Source organism: Scatophagus argus, chromosome 10 (genome assembly GCF_020382885.2).
Source record: "Scatophagus argus isolate fScaArg1 chromosome 10, fScaArg1.pri, whole genome shotgun sequence".
NCBI lineage: Eukaryota > Metazoa > Chordata > Actinopteri > Scatophagidae > Scatophagus > Scatophagus argus.
The window spans coordinates 14,633,883-14,650,647 of NC_058502.1; the positions used below are offsets into that span (position 1 = coordinate 14,633,883).

Sequence of the window (16,765 nt, forward strand, 5' to 3'; positions counted from 1 at the left end):
AAATCATCACTAATTGTTACCTGTATTATCACCACAGGCTTGTAATACCTACCAAAAGTTTCCAAAAAATCATATGTATCATGCATAACAAGTTACAGCGGCAATCCATTTCAAACGTATTATTTTTTTCTATGGCAATCAACCTCATGGTTTGCTAAATGTGAATAAAGAGCTCCCATAATTTAATGTTTCCTGTTGTGTCTACCTGGAGTTACTCGTCTCTGCTAGCCTGTTATTCATGATACCGAGGGCACCAACCCCCCCAGAGAAACCGTTATGGCGTGAGCTGCCACACACTGTCCTGGGATACCCGTTGGCCGACTCGGAGAGTTGTTTCTGCATGATGGCCAGTGACACCTTGTTAGAGGCTGCCAAATCTTTCATGGAGATCATCTCCCCTGATAGTCTGCGTCCCTCAGTGTCACTATCACAAGGTCCATCTGAGTCGGGAGGCTGTCCAAAGCGACCCTGGCGACCCTTAGAGCCCGGACGGATGGCATTGCGTCTGCCCAGGAGGGCGCTGGCTTTATTGCAGCGCTGGCAAAACAAGCAGCTCATTTTCTCCAGCATCCAGTTGAGCACCTGTTTGATGACGATAGAGATGACATTGAAGAGTGAGTAGATGCAGCACACACCCATTAGCATGAAGAGGAAGTTGGCCACCCTGTAGAGGCTTTGGTATTTGTAAGCTGCGCTCTGGCTGCTAACATAGTCCCCAAAGCCAATGGTGCTGAAGGTGACGAAGCAGAAGTAGAGTGAGTCCAAGTAAGCCCATCCCTCCACGGGAGTGTACATGGCTGATGCACAGCAGGAGATAGTAATGGCTGACAGACCCAGAATCAGCATCACATGGTACACAGAGGGCTTCCAGCCTGGCAGGGAGTAGGCTGAGAAGTCATGGCGGATGCCTGGCGGGAGCAGACCACTGTTCCTTATTCGACGCTCCCTCACAGCCTTCATCACTACAGCCAGCAGTGTGATGATACGCTCCAGGAAGAGGTTAAAGAAGAGGATGGTGGCAGCGCAGCCGAGAAGTCCATAAAAGATCAGGAACACCTTGCCTGAAACTGTCACAGGTGTTGTCATCCCGAAACCTGCAGCAACAGAAGAGAAATCTCAGACAGTTAGCCGCCCCATCTGAGGCCAAAAACAGAATTTCACCTACAAGATGTCTTCAGTTTCATCACTAGAAATAATGCCTAGAGGCAAGGGAAGCCACACATGAAAGCAAACTCAAATCTAAAAGAGGTTTTCAAATTAGGCTTAAATCATAATTGTAAACATTTGGGCCAATAGTGAAAAATGATGTAACAGAGGGGATTTAGTGGAGTAAACTGGATAATAATTTGTGTTGACACTGATACAGGACTCTATGCTTTTCCTGGAAGATAAGTGCATGTAAAATGCATATGGACAGAGAAGATTAAAAAAACTGACTGGGGGAATTAAAAAATGTTGCATATGTTTAAATAAGAGAGAATGAGGAGGAAAAACAATATGGGCAATACATGAAACCAGAATTATATTTATTAGCTGTAAACCAAAATAAAATAAAAGTATGCCACCTGGAAGGGCCTTTATATAAACTTCATGTGGCTACTGAAGCTTCATTTGTTACTGAATGCATAGATTTTAATGTATACATTGTTATTGTCGTTAAAGCGGGAAATGTAATAGTATACTGACATAAGTTAGTATTTTAGTTTATTTGTATATTTTTAAAGCATTTTGCATTGTGTTAAGCCACTTGATACTGTGAGTACAGGTTGCATTTACATAAAGCACAGTATTGGTATTGGTGTGACTGCAAGGAACAAGGGCATTTGAGTTACACTGAGGGGAAGAGGATGCCAGGAATAAGCTTAGGTAAGCCCTCTGAATATTTTTTTTTCTCAGTTGCGTGGAACGGCTTCCTGCTATCTACTGATTTCTGAGCCAATTAGACTGAGTGTTCATGCTGAGGAAAGGGTTATGAGGAGAGAGAAGAGGAGGAGAGAGGAGAGAGGAGAGCATGTTTATGGATTCTGCAGCACGTTGAAGGAGCACTTCTCAGTCTCAAGGAGTGTCACAGGTGCAGCTCTGACTTTGCAGCTCCGATGTTAGCATTAGCTGACGAGTGTCCTGGTTTTTTAAGTACAATACTGTTTCCTCTAGAGGATCAAATAATTTATGAATTATATTCCACAACTGCAAGGAGGCTGCCATTGTCACAATAGAGGTGGTGTAAAAAAATAAATTAACAAAAGATCATTCCGCTCAATATATGGGGAAAAGAGCACTCAGTATCTAAAGGAACTAGGAACAATATTAAAAACCCACACTAAGATCTGTGCATTAGTTATGCTAGGCAAACACACTGACAGCAATTATGGTTGCATCGTATCACTATATAAACAGTAGATGACCAGAAAATATTAGCTTAGCAACAGTGGATCATATAATTGCATAGAAGTTCTGATTTTCTTATGATGACATATTTCCTTTGCAACTATCTGCACTATGTTCTGTGTCCTACCAAAAAAGCAAATTTCTTTCATGTGAATGCAGCTTTAGGTTCTACTTTGATGCGTTCACCAATGAAAATGCACACATGCTGCTGTAGCTGGCGTAATATTTGCTAACACGCTGACATATGCTAATCAGCATTAAGCACACAGCACAGCTGAGGTTGATGTGAATGTGAACATTTGACGTGATGGATCAAGATGATCTCAAGGGGGACATGCTTGCTTTGTACCAGTATCCATGACAATCCATCCAGTACTTGTTGAGATATTACAAATATAACGAACATGCACTAGATGAAAAGTCCATAAGATTTGTCTTTTAGAGACCACAGATGTCTGAATAAAATTAAAGTTGCTGAGATACTTCGATCTGGACTAGACTGACAGACAGGCCAACAGACCAGTATTGTCATTACTGCAATCATGCTAAAAAGCACAATGTAAATTTAAGTGAAAACAAACAAACAAACATACTTTGTGTAACATAAATATTATTCATTGTTATTCTGTTTATGTTGTTATGTTGTTGTCAATGTTGTGACCCTTTGGATTCCTGCCAGGACTCACTGGTGGGTCCCACTCTGATTTATAGCATAATTAATTTGAACAATAAAAAACATCAATCAAAACATATATTACGCAGAAAACACTGTACTATATGATATGTGGAAGCTTTAGACAAATCTACTACACATGAAGGTGTAACTACTGATTTTTCATGAGCTCATTTTCTGTTATGGTTATTTGCATGCAAACATACGCTAAGCCTCTCTAGGGTACATACATGTGTATGCATCTTAACCCACACACACACACACACACACACACACACACACAATGTCATGCCCCTTCTCCACAGAACTGCAGAGGGTATATTTGTCAACAAATAAAATCGTGCTGAAAGATCAACCAGTTCACTCCCAGGCCAAGGTTAATTGATTTTTCCATCATGACTATCCTCCATTTCAGTCTTGTCGGAGCATTAGGACGCCGCTTTTCCCACTTTTTCAAGCAACCCGTCTATAACCTTCCTTGTCAGGTAATAGATGACATCAATATCTAGGCAATACTTCCTTGATGATACACATAAAATGGCTATTTTGACCTTATCTCTCACACTGAAAACCACTCTCTGTTTGCTGTTGACATACCAGGTCATTTAGATCAACACTGATTGATACAGATTATTTTATAGAGACAAACTGGAATACAACCTCTACATGTCCACATATGTCCACACACCTGGCCTTGCACACACAGCGATACACAGAGACTTGTGTCAGTTTTATGCATTAAACCAGACACTGAATTATCTGGTTCTGTAAAAGATAGTGACAAAGTTCAGTCACAGACAGTAGAGTGCCACTGGGTGAAAGGATGGTGAGGGGCAGCGATTAGCCAAATTAAGCTGTTTCATAAGTTAATTAATTAGCAGCCCAGGTCTTTTAACCCAAATGAATAATAAGGAAAACAGATTACATCTTCTCAGCTTGTAGAGAAACAGTCTTCTGCACAGCCTCTCATTACCAAATAAATTACCTAAGAGAGAAAAAGGCACAAGGCATCGATTGAGTGTAGCATTTCAGAGCCATTACTCCACACTACTGTGTCAAGATGCATTAGGGAAAACGGAACAATAATAGATAGCAAAGGACAGGCAAGCTGAAACCAAAGATGCAAACACCATGTGATTTTACTCACAAAGACTTTATTTTATTTAGACTTTCAAACTGTCTGAAGTCACAAAACCAGACTAAAGGTCCTGCTTTTGACCTCGATGAACCCCTTCCAATCGTTCCACTCTGTACAAGTCAAAATGAGTCATTTAATTCAGCAAAACGCGATAAAGCAGGAAATCATATGTGCTAATCCAATTAAATCAGAGTCCTGGGAGGATATATATTCATTAACGTTAAATAAAGTATGCTCAACTCAACATAGAAAATGATGTTGTGCTCTAATGGCTAATGATGCTTGCACACATAATTACACACTGCAGATTCAAAACAGAAGAAACATGATGGAGACGGTGCCATTAGTATCCATTAATTACCACTGGACAGTTTCAAGAGAAGAAGAGGAAGCTTTAATGGTTATCTGACTGTGGGGAAATGAAATGGGTGGAAAGATGAAAATAGATCGTTACTGGACTGTAGTGATTTCGCTGTTTAGGTCAGCTTTTATGATCAATGGTCAGGGTTAAATAACATGTGCTCAGCAGCAGTCAGATAGTTGACACAGTTTAGACCAAGCAGTTCTCACTGCAGTCTGATAGCAAATTATAACGACTCATTAAGTTGTGTGGTAAAATTTGGGTCCAAACAAATAGCACAGATTACTGAGAGTGTTGCTAATGGAAGTATTGATGGACTTCATGAGTGCTCTGCATTTAATTTGCTACACTTAAGAGACCACTGGCCTTTAAACAGTAATCAATCATCACATTTTACACCAAAGAGCCACTCTGAGTGCAGGAAAACTGAACTAAACCTCCAACACTCAACAGGTACGTTATAATCTGAAGAGTCTGCAGCACAGAGGAGTTAACATCAGCTATTAAATCTAAAACTAAGAGGTGTTCAAACTCTCCTCAGCTGAAGGGGAATTTTCCCTATTGAGACATGTTGCACTGCGCTATACTGCTGTGTGCGCATGGAAACACTGAGGCAGTGGAAATGATTTTCAAAATAAGAATATAAGCATGTGATCCCAGCAGAGTTACAGTAACAGATTCTGAGCCGTTTTCATGAGTGGAAGTGCTACATAAGGCTGGTAACATCCTCTTATTGCTATTGTTATTTGCATAATGGAATTACAGCAATTATAGAGCTCACCTTGGAGCATACATTCGATCCAACTGACACCTTTCACAAAACAAAGCATCCTAAAAAAGGAACCTATTGATTCGTTCTACTGGAAAGTAGCCTCCCAAGGCCGGCTGTGAAATAGCAGAGTGCATTTCAGTCCCATGTTAGAGAAGTCTGCTTTTAGTGTGACAGAGTTAAGCTGATAATTGAAAGAATGTAAGGACAGGAAGTCAAAAGTACACTATACAGGAGAAATACTGTATACAGCAATCAGTTAAAGCAGGCCAAAGGACCTAATGGATATCCACATGAGAATGAAGGGTAGCTAAAAGCACTCACTTCATGTGTCTCTGTTTCGATGAAGGACGTGCTGTACATTCACTCGTCTCTCTAAGCAATATTGACTTTGAAGGTCACTGCATGTAATCATGAACAACGTCCCCCCACACAATTCCCAGAGGGCCTGAAAATGGACCCAAAGATTCATCATGTGACTTTTTGCAAGCCAAAAATCAAATCTCTGCCTCCTATTGCCTCCCAATGTCCCCAATTACAGAGCTTAAAAACAAGCTCTCAGTCAAACCAACTGTGTCCCACTGGTGGGAATAGTCCTAAATTGGCCTGATAGGAAAGGCAGCAGAAAACGCCACGTCCCTCTGATGGCTGTGTTTCTGTGACGAACAGGAAATAATTAGTCATAGGGTGACATGGTAGGGGTCTACGGAGAGGACAGAGGGCTGAGGAAGCAGCAACATGGCCAGACCTGAGACATCATCACCCAACCATCTGCTGAGGAGCTGCCAGGATTACTGGCAGACTGGATAAATATAGGAACATTCTCACATCGCTGCCAGTTTTCCAAAAACAGATGATAGAATAGGTCAAACACATGACTAAATTAGTTAACGATGCAGCATGCATGCACAAACTAAACAGAGGCCATAGTAATATTAATAAAACAGCCAGAGCAAAACAGTGTGATTTTGAATTTCACACCCTGTTCACCCGCACACAGTACATGTGATACATTAATGGAAACTGTTCTGCATGTCAAAGCTTTGGTAATGAGTGATTTGTACTACACATGGTTGTGCAATAATTAGAAATAATGGACTGAGGTGATTGTAATTAAAGTGTGCTGATACAGATATAAATTAAAAGAGCATCAGCTCAGACATGTACACATCGTTAGACGTAACAACGGAGCAGCAAAACCTCTTCAATAAAAGAAATACAAGCTAAAATATATACAGTATATTTTTTATTTTGAGATTCAATTGGCTCCTCCCTATCTAAATTAAGTCTGGTGTTTTAAATTGCATTTCAGTAGTTAATTCACTGCAAAGAGAGCCAGGAAGATTGATGACTCCGCTGCCGTCTGTATTGATTTATTGTCAAAAAAAAATGTGCTGTATTATCTTCGGAACAGCACCGACATTTATTGGGGTTTTTTTCTCTGTTTCTCTGTTTCTTTTTTCTGTTTCTCATCTGTTTTGTGTTTTTCATCTTTGCAGAATTTTTAAAGAACTAAAAGGACTCCAATGTGCCTGGAGTCCACTATTATGCAGTTTTACAGATGGGGGGTTGGGGGCTCCAATAAGATTCATGTGGCTTCATCTGCAAACAGTAACACGGATTTTGTCCTTTCATGAGACTGAGGAGTCATTTTGTCATCAGATTAATAGCTTCTCCCTGAATGATCTAAAGGCTACAGCATGTTCTCGTGTTTCCTATTATTCTGTGCACTGTGGACACAGTCAGTGTTTGAATAAAAGCTTGGCTACATAAAGACCTCTTGTATTATTCCAAAGGTAAACACACCTGTCCAGGTGGAGCTTTTGAAACACCATCAGCCTCAGATCACTGCAGTAAGCCTCAGTGTTTTGCCTAATAGATAAGACAGAACGTTCATACAATATCACAGTAAGACTGCATTAAATTAGAGCTGGATAATTAAATCGTATTTTTGTCGACTTCACAATGTAAAATTGCACGAAAAAAAAACAACCTTCCTGAAAATGTAATCAATAAGAAAAGTCATTTTTATTAAAATGCATGAAATACAAAAATGCTAATTAAATGCAAACTTTTGACCTATCTGATGTAGTCCAGGGGCCTCATTTATAAAACTGTTCTGAAGATAATTTCAGAGAGTGTGGTTACTTTTGTTTTGTGAAGAATAGCCATGGACCAAAAGAGAAAATGAGACTTTTTGGAAGACGAGATCATGGTGATGGCAGAGAGATTGAAGCCAAGCAACACGTATCATTCTGGACTAAATAATGGACTGACAATGCTGAACACACAGCTTGAGAGTGTGTCACCACTGTCACTGCTGTGTATGAGGTGAAGCAGAAAGACAGAATTATGGCCGATGTTAAAAACAAATGGTCTAGCAATTAATTCCTCACACCTTTGAGTGATCATTCCTATCACAGTGTTCATAAAGCTCATGCAAAGTTCAAAACAGGCTTTGACGCATGTGTGTCTCAGACTGCATTGTTCCTACATAACCAGAAGGAAAATCACTTATCTAAGTCTTTGCAATAAGATCATGTAAAACTAAGGTTTTTATTAATAACTACTTATATGTATATGCCCCTAGAGGTTGGAGAAGTGGCTTGTGATCAGAAGGTTGCTGGTTCGATTCCCCCACCGGACGGGCAGGAAAAATTTGAGTGTGGAGTGGAGTGATAATGTCCCTACCCCTCCCCATTAGCCGGCTGATGTGCCCTTGAGCAAGGTACTTAACCCCCAATATGCTCCCCGGGTGCTTGATGCAGCCCACTGCCTCTGTGTGTTTCACTGCATGTTGCATGTTGCATGTGTGTGTGTTTCCATCAGTGATGGGTTAAATGCAGAGAAGTAATTTCCCAGCTTGGGATTAATAAAGTAACTTAAATTTAAAAAATTAATAAAATGAAAAATGTGGTTTCTCAGATTAATTGGTCAGTTTGATGGTTACTGAGAGGTTAGCTAGTATGATGGCGGAGAGAGGAGAGAAGAGCTAGTACTGGCACATTAAGTCGTCATTCCTTTATTACAAAATGTTATCAAATAATAAATGTGTTCTATGTCTTTCATAGCTGCTTCAGATTTTTAGCCATTACATGGAAAGTTGAATCGGATGCCAGCAGGAAACAAACGCTTCAGGTTCTGTAGACACTCAATGTAATGGTTTTTCCATTACTCCTAATGTGAAAGCACAAGCCCCTGAAATTTAAGGCTGTGCAAAGGCTCGATTCCTGTCAGGGACTGCTAAGTTACCGACAGCTGCAATAATGATTTTGCATCATACATGGCTCATACTGCCTCAGAGAAATGAAGAAGCAATGCTCTGTTGCTCACAATTAAATGATGTTTTACTTCCTATTAACTGAATGTGCCCACTATGAGTGACACTGCCGGGCTCTCCCACAGCCTGCCAGCCTAGAGGCAGCCACATCATTTGTGAATGCTGGCAAAATATTCAATTTCAGCACATTCAGCTATTTGTGATCCCGGTGTTTTCTAGGAACAATCATTCTTTTCATTTTGAAAATCAAAATGCACGCCAAATGTCGAAGCACAGTAAGGTCTGTTACTTGAATAATTGAAATTCTTCTCCTGGCAGGCAAACAAAAAAGTACAACCATTTACTCAGAGGTGTTTTTGGACAAAACAACTAAGCTCAACTGAAGCCAGCATGGATTCCCTGACAAGCTCACAAGGTTTTTACTAAACCAGGCAGCTCAGTCTGTGCTGTTTTCTCTTGTTCAAACAGATTATTATGCAGAAACTTCAATATGAGTCATTATGTGTTATGAGTTGCCAGTTTTGAGTGCTTGTGTTTTGTCATTTCTCTTGAACACAGATGTGTAATATGACTGCAACAAGTATGCAGCCCATGAGCTCAAGCTCGAGGGATGACAAAGTGCTCTGTCAAGTCTTTCAACTTGTAATCTAATCATAATGATCAGTCATCGTTCCAATGCAAGGTCAAGCTCTAATGTCATGTTTGCCTCCTGTTTGTGAAGTCTATCAAGAGTTAAGCTCTAACTGTGTTTGCTCTTGAGAATCAAAGGACAAAGAAGTAGGAGGCTTAAGAGGAAGGTGATTTAACTCAAATCTCAGATTTAATAAGCTAAAACTATTTTACAAAAAAACTATTTCAACATGTTGTTTGGATTTAGGCAGTTTAGACACAACAGAGCAGCATGTCCTCCTGTCTCTGCTCTGCTCAGCCCCTCCTCTGCGGATGGACGCCTGCCAATTCATGTTGTTTGACAACTTGCTGTTAGCTTATTAATACAGATAACTGTATACATGACCCCAAGATACAGATAAATGTTGAGCTGGTGCAACAGTGGAATTGCTCTGCATGCCCTCTGTAACATGGTGACACTCTGCCTCTGCAAGTGTGCGATTTTACTGCATCAGAGATTGCCAGCCACAGTTTCAAGAGAAGGACTTTTCTGCTTATGTGGAAAGTTTAAACTCTCGTAGCTGCAAGTCAGCAATAACATCATCCACAGCTCAAATGGGGCTGTCAAAGGATGATGATCAAAACATGAATAAAATCAAATCAAATCTAAAATAGCTGCCGAAATTGTCCCTGTAAGCGGGCAGGTCAGAAGACTGCAAAGTAGAAAGAGGACACACAGTTTATCCTGTCTTTGCCTTGCTGGTTCAAAGAGCAGAATCAGTAAAATGCTAATCAGTTTGAGGAGGAGGAGGAGGACTAAGAGGCCCAGTGAATCTGCTGTGTCCTCTAAAATGATCTTGGTATTGCTTGGCCATGATGATTTGAGTTACTGTACGTAGGTGAGTACACGCCTTAGCAAGTCAGGGTAGATTTATGACCTGCTGTGACAGAGCGCAGAGGTGTGTACAGCCTTCCAGTACAGTAGCAGTTAACTAAGATGAGGATTTATTGAAGTCTCCGCTTCTCAGCAGGTTTGCCCTACACACACACACACACACACACACACACACACACACACACACACGTGGGACTTGGAGACTGGGAGAGGGGCAAGAATGGTGGGATAAAATGTTTTATTCCTCTGACGCGGTAAGGCAAATGCTGAGTTGAGTGATGGCTAGTTATTATTATTTTATTTTTTGTAATTCGTTAATTTTTTAAAGTCATTAATTTTTCATACATTTGGTCAGCATCAAGTCATGTACTGCATGCTTGATTTTTAGCTGTGCTACCAGCATGTGGTTCTCAAGATTACAACGGTGGTCGGTGGGTTAGTTGGTCCACCATTTTATGAAGTGAAATACCTCAACAAGCTCTCAACATGTTGTCACGACATTTTGTACAAACATTCATGGTTGCAAGATGATATCTCCTCATCACTCTGGTCAAATGCCTGCCTGGTATAAAAAGTTCTGCACTGGACCTTTAAGTTGAGGGCCATAAACTTAATGAAATCAAAGATAAAGAGACTCATTTCACATTACATGCAGTCCAGTCCTCCAGGTTTAAAATAAAAATATTGGCTGGAGCAGCTTTAAGGCAGAAATAATGTTACACAGCAACTGGATTAATTTAGACACAGCCTTTTGGACCTTCTCTGCACCAGTAGGGCAACTTTGCTCCACTTCCTCAGTGTGGACACAGCTTTTGTGCTGAGCATCTGGACTGTGCACAGTCTAAAGAGACCCCCCAGTGGCTTTCATGTGACTGAAGGCCCTCTGTTTTCTGTTTTTAACACTGACATTTCCTCTGAGTATGAGATTTCACAGAGTAAAAAAGACAGAAGCAGAGACAAGGTGACAAAAAGAAAGCCAAGTTGACCTGCTTCAAATAGTTCTATACAATGAGCTGATCCTCATCTCATTATGTAATGTATTGATTGTGCAAAATGGGGAGACATTTGTGTAAGATGACTGCATTGTTGTTCCACAGTGTATAAAGTGTTCCAGTGTTCTAAAATGACTGACTGAATGAATCCACACAAATGAGCGTACTGTAGTAGGTATGGAGTAAAGTAGTTAGATTTAAGAAAGATGTTAGACAGGACTCAACACTGTCCTCGACAGTCTCACAACAGTGCTGAAGTGAGAGACAGACAGCAAGAACAAGTCTGAAACGTTGCCACGCTCTGCTGAATCTGCTTTCACAGATTGCAAACCTTTCCCACCCACCTCCTGCAAGCAAATTTATAACATACACCAACAGTAACAACAACACAGATGGTTTTGTCCCAGTGAGGCAGCACTGAGCGGTTAATCTAAGTAAGAACACAACATCAAAGCAAAAACACAGCCTGCCTTCAGGAATCCATGCTGTCTATCATGTGACATTTCAGGCTGCTTAAATGCCAAATGCAAGCTTTGCCAGTCTGAGGTGACATTGTCTTTTAACCTCAGACACACACAAATTACAAGGCGCAGTGCTATATGGAGAACAAATCTGGTTTGCAGTTTCATCCCAAATAGACGAGCCCTGGTCAGACAAGCGTGTAATAGTCACACTGACCTCACAAGTGCGCCTCAGTGAGACTCCACTGCCAAATCAGCACTTTTTAAATTGGCACAAGAAGACAAGGAAGATAACACCCACTAAACCATTAGATTTGATTGTTTATTAACACTGCACAGCACATAGCGAGGGAGAGGACACGTCTTAACTCCTGACCATGACATTGCAAGCTTAGCTTGTAGTTTTCTTGAGTTTAACAAAATCGTAATTTCTTTCTTGCTACGTTTTCATTCTGGATACTGTAGTCTCTCTGCTGAGACTGTGATCTATAGTGATTTCTCAGGCAGTACATGGTGTTGACTTCCACTAAATTTGGCAGGATTTTCTTGGGATAGGAGTTATGAATTGAAAGTTTGCAAGTTTGCACATACGTTTGACATCCCAAACACAGCTGAATAAACTCTGCAAAGGGGACTTATGCAGTTTGGTACTGTATCTTGGCTTTTTCGACAAAACGTTAACTGACTGTTGCGACAGAGGCACTATGATATCACGACAGAGCACATTTTGAATTCAAATTGCTGTAAGTCCCTTTTATGCAAAACCTGAAGAGGACTTACATCCTTGCTTTGTGTGCTGAGGTTAAAAGCAGTTCATCTATTAGCTTGATGAGGTTGCCAGGACCAAACGTAAAACTATACTTGGACACCCACGAGTTGAGCCCATTTGATACAGAAGTGATCCAGATACAGCGTTCACAACCACTCCATTAGACAGAGCCCTGGAATAAATGCTACTCTCCCGTACTGTCAATAATGATATTAATAAAGTTCATAGCCCGCTTTATAGTGAGAGTGTAGTTATTTAAAACAGTAGGCCTACCAATGAATTTTTTTTCACCATTTGGGTTAGCAAAACAACGCTATAAACACAAGAATCACAAACATAATATCACCTTTTAAAGTGTGTGTGGCTAACATGTCCAACAGTTACTGCTTTACAAAACCTACAGACATGGATCAACATTATCATTTATTCAGAATCATGTTTTTGGGTGACCCAACAAATTTAAACCTAATATTCAATCTTGAGAGAAATATGTGGCTCAGTAGCAACTAAATGACCCCACTATGTTCACCAACCAGTTGCTGGCTTTGTCTGTCTGGTGTTTGGTGCTGGGCGGGTTGTGTTTAGTGTTTTTTGACCTGCCGTGTCAGTAGTAATGAGTAATGTAATGTAGAGTTGAGCTGCAGATTTAGGAGATAATTCTGTGTGTGTTTGTCACTAGAAGCAGCTCCTTTCACATAACGCTTTCTGCGTGGTGGTTTCAATGCATTCTGCTTCAACAATACAAACTGCAAGACTGTGTTGGTTCCAGTGTTTCTGAGGGAAGAGTACCCTGCCATCTCTCTGCAGCACAGTCCTGCGCAGTCAGGGTTTAGCATCATTTCTTTTATCTCTGCCTAAATCTGAAATCTCTCTTCATTTTGCAAGTTGTAGACTGCGTGGCCATCAAATTAGGCCTCATATAAAGGACAAACCGCGTAAGGGTTTGTTTTACGCTGTTTGTTAAACTGTCCTATTTGCTTTGTCTGCCTTTCTGACTTCTCTGAGTGGGTGGATGTGAGTGTGATGGAACAAGAAGCTGCAATGGCTGCCAGGGGCAAGAAGAGCCAGGACAGAGTCTGTCCCCAGAAATAATTAGCCTGGAGCACAATGCAAACCTGCAGCTGAAATTTATGTGGAAAACTGCCGAGCTGCCGTGTCCCGCTCAATCTCGACAGGCTTAAAGAATCAGAGCAGACAGCTATCACTCTTGATTCTCAAACAAGTACACCCCCTTGAAATGCTTAAAATGGGACAAAGTGTTTCTCCAAAATGTCATTACACCAACTTAAAACAAGACCTACAGGGCCAGAAACAGAGAGCTGTCCTAATTGGTGATAATCAGCTATCAATCTGCCTTGAGGGTTATAAATAGCTTTAGTAGAGAAATTCTGTTTACAGAGCAGACTATCTTTAATGAGCATGCAAACAGTAACACCATGAGTGAAAATGTAGGGCATACAGACGAAAACAAACTCTTCAGTCCAACGCTTCAACAAGATAAGACAAAGGAAAAAATACTACCAATCTACGGCCATGTTGGTGGCGCTGTGGTGCTGCACTTAGACAGAGAGTGTGTTGAACATAGTGGTGTGGCGATATACTGGTGCTGACAATTCTTTTGTTGCAGTACCACAAGTGGTCACTGGGACAAAAAATGTACGATGTTGTACCACTGTATTTCGACAGTAGCCCAGAACAGTCAAACCAAACACTGTTCAAGGGAGGGTCTTCTATATATTTACATCACCTGAAGGCCTGCATAGGATCGCCTGCACATTTGCAAAGGGAGGGCTGAATAGAAGGGTATTCAGTTGGTTACAATCTGCAGTCTCATCACTAATAAATCCTACACACCTCCTTTAAGATATTTCACTAGAAAACTATGACTGGCTGATGGTTCTGGGTAAAAATGCATCAGAGTCATTTGGATTCGTCCTGTGGGTGCCAGGGATATCTGCACTGAATATCATAGCAAATACATCCAATAGTTGTAAAAATGTTTTAGTCTGGACCAAAGTGATGGACCAACTCAGTAACCGCCCGACAAACTGACGCTTCCTAAAGCCACAGAACAGCTAAAAATTTAAGAGTGGAACCTCGTTCTTGACCTTGCAGAAAGTATTTCTTGTTTTTTTTTAACCAGCTGAGACATTTCCATGACAACCTGGTTACTGCAGAGGGAAATTATATTTTCGTGATTTAAAAGTCCAGAATACAGTGGTGAGGGTGTTTTTGTCCAGTGCCATTTTCAAGGTCGAGAATGAACTTTCTGTGTCAACCTTTAAGCCAACATGGACAACAGGTCCCTGATAGAAAGCTCCATAGCAGCTACTGAGTCAACCTCATTTTCATCCAAAGAAAATGGAGCCTAAAATGGAAAGAATTAGAGAAAAACATCAGAGAGTGATTTTGTTGCATGTGTTCAGATCATGCTTTTGAAAAGGCTATAAAGTACTTTTTGTGTTTCCCTACAGTATTTCCTGAAATTGGGAAACAGCACACCAGGGGCTGTACTGATGTCCCGCGATTCTGGCCATAACCCTGGATAAACAAGTGTTTCAAGTGGCCACAGCTTCACTTTCATTCTTCAAAGCAATATTATGGAGTGCACATCAAGGGGAGCAAAGTGTCAGTGCCGATTTGAAGCCTCTGCCACAGCAGAGTCAGAGGCGGGAAGGGTTTGGGAGGAGTGTCTATAGAGCGCAGGGGGATGCCAGTCTGATATAGAGTTGTGTGGGGAGGCCCCCAATTCCCTTTTATATTGCCGATGCAGGAAAAAGTAGCACACAAGCTGTAGGGCCGGGGATTGAAGGAGAGATCAAAGGGAGAAGGAAATCAAAACAGAAATCCATGCGAGCATAAGAAAAAAATAGTGTTGACAGGTATTGCCCTTTTTTCCCGTTCTTTTCCCAAGCATCTGAGTTAGTTTATATGATCTACTTGTCGGGGGAAGACTGCGCTGCTGCATGACAACTGGCACACAAAGGATTTCGAGCTGTCACAGATCTGTACATAAACACAGCTATTGTGGTTCCCCTCTCTGTGCATGAGCTCTGTATATCTGAGTGCCAAAGGTGGAAGAGTCAGTAAAGCTCTCATTACAGGACTACAGTAAATAAAGTTCTGACAGGTTTGCTACTCATGTGGATCCAATTCTCACTGTGCACGCTTACCCAGCCATCAGTTTTCCTCAGCAATCCCCACACCGCAGTTTTCAATTGATAGGATGCTCTGTGTGTATTTGTGTCTTGAGGGCAAGGTCAAAGATGGACAGCTCAGATGAGTACCTGAAGTGTTCATTTGCACGCTCACCCTTTCACACTCACTCACTCATATGCTGTTGCTCCTCTCTAGCTGTCAGTGAGGGAGGGGCAGTGGTTATTGGAGCCATCAGGCATGCAGTGCACCACATCGCTGGCCCTCGGGGTGCCCTGCGAGGGACACTTGCTCTTTTCTGACCTATTGCACAAGTAAATGTTAAAATGAGGGGGAGCAGACGGGGCTTCTCATTGACATTCCTGTTGGTTTGAATGGAAATGTGGCAAAAAAAGAAAGAAAGAAAAAAAAAAGACTGCACCCATGGGTGCTGTCCTATAGCCAGGGATGAGTGTGCGGTTCCTGGCAGGCGAGTCAGATGTCAGCCCTGTTGCCAAAATCCCTCACAGCCAAAATGTAACACATGACTGGGAAAAAAACAAAAATGGTAATCTGTTATTCTGTATGTAAGCCAGTGGAAAGACAGCAGCCTACAAGGATTGCAGCTCCAGGCTGTCAGTAATGATATGATTATTCAACAACCACAAGCTGCATTAATATTAACCATTCTCCAACTTATTTGTCCCAAATGTAGCTTTGAAGTCCTAAATAAGTCTCACAACCACTAAAAAGATTCAATAATTATTGTTCTAAATGTGTAAGCTGATTTATGTGCATTTGTGGGGGTTGCTACTTATTTATAGCGCTTGATATGGGTTTTACCACGTGTGGTTTTCATGGAACCATGCATGATTTTTAAAAAGTATTTAGAGAACACCGTGTGTGCAACCAAACACAGAGGTCAGGGCAATCAATGAATGCTGCATAGATCACCCACCTATAGTCGACACCACAGTTCCAACAAAATAAAAAGCCCCTGTAAAATCCCATCGTGGCCTTAGAGCATCAGCCCGGATCCCGGCGGCGATGGCAGCCTCGTACTCCCGCAGGAAAGAGTTGAGGTCCTGCAGGCTGATGTTGAAGGTCTCACTGAAGTTGAGGAGCGTCCCGTTCCAGCGGCCGTGAGCCCGCAGCTCCGAGGGCCTCTCTATGGCCGAGAAGACCGCAGCGCCGCACAGCAGGTACAGTATGATGAGGACGGCGAGCAGCACGAAGCGGCCGTTGTCCTCGTTGAGGTGCAGGGAGCGGCAGCCTTGCACTCGCTGGACAGGCAT

General features: G+C 41.6%; 1 protein-coding gene across 1 annotated transcript; it reads right to left on the reverse strand.

Moving 5' to 3' along the window:
- Nucleotides 1–201: 201 nt before the first annotated feature.
- kcnk12 (potassium channel, subfamily K, member 12) lies at nt 202–16,765 on the reverse strand. The gene is made up of 2 exons (XM_046402544.1): nt 16,429–16,765; nt 202–1,094 (listed from the first exon to the last, which is right to left on the reverse strand). The coding sequence occupies exons 1-2, from the start codon at nt 16,763–16,765 to the stop codon at nt 202–204; spliced, it is 1,230 nt and encodes a 409-aa protein (XP_046258500.1).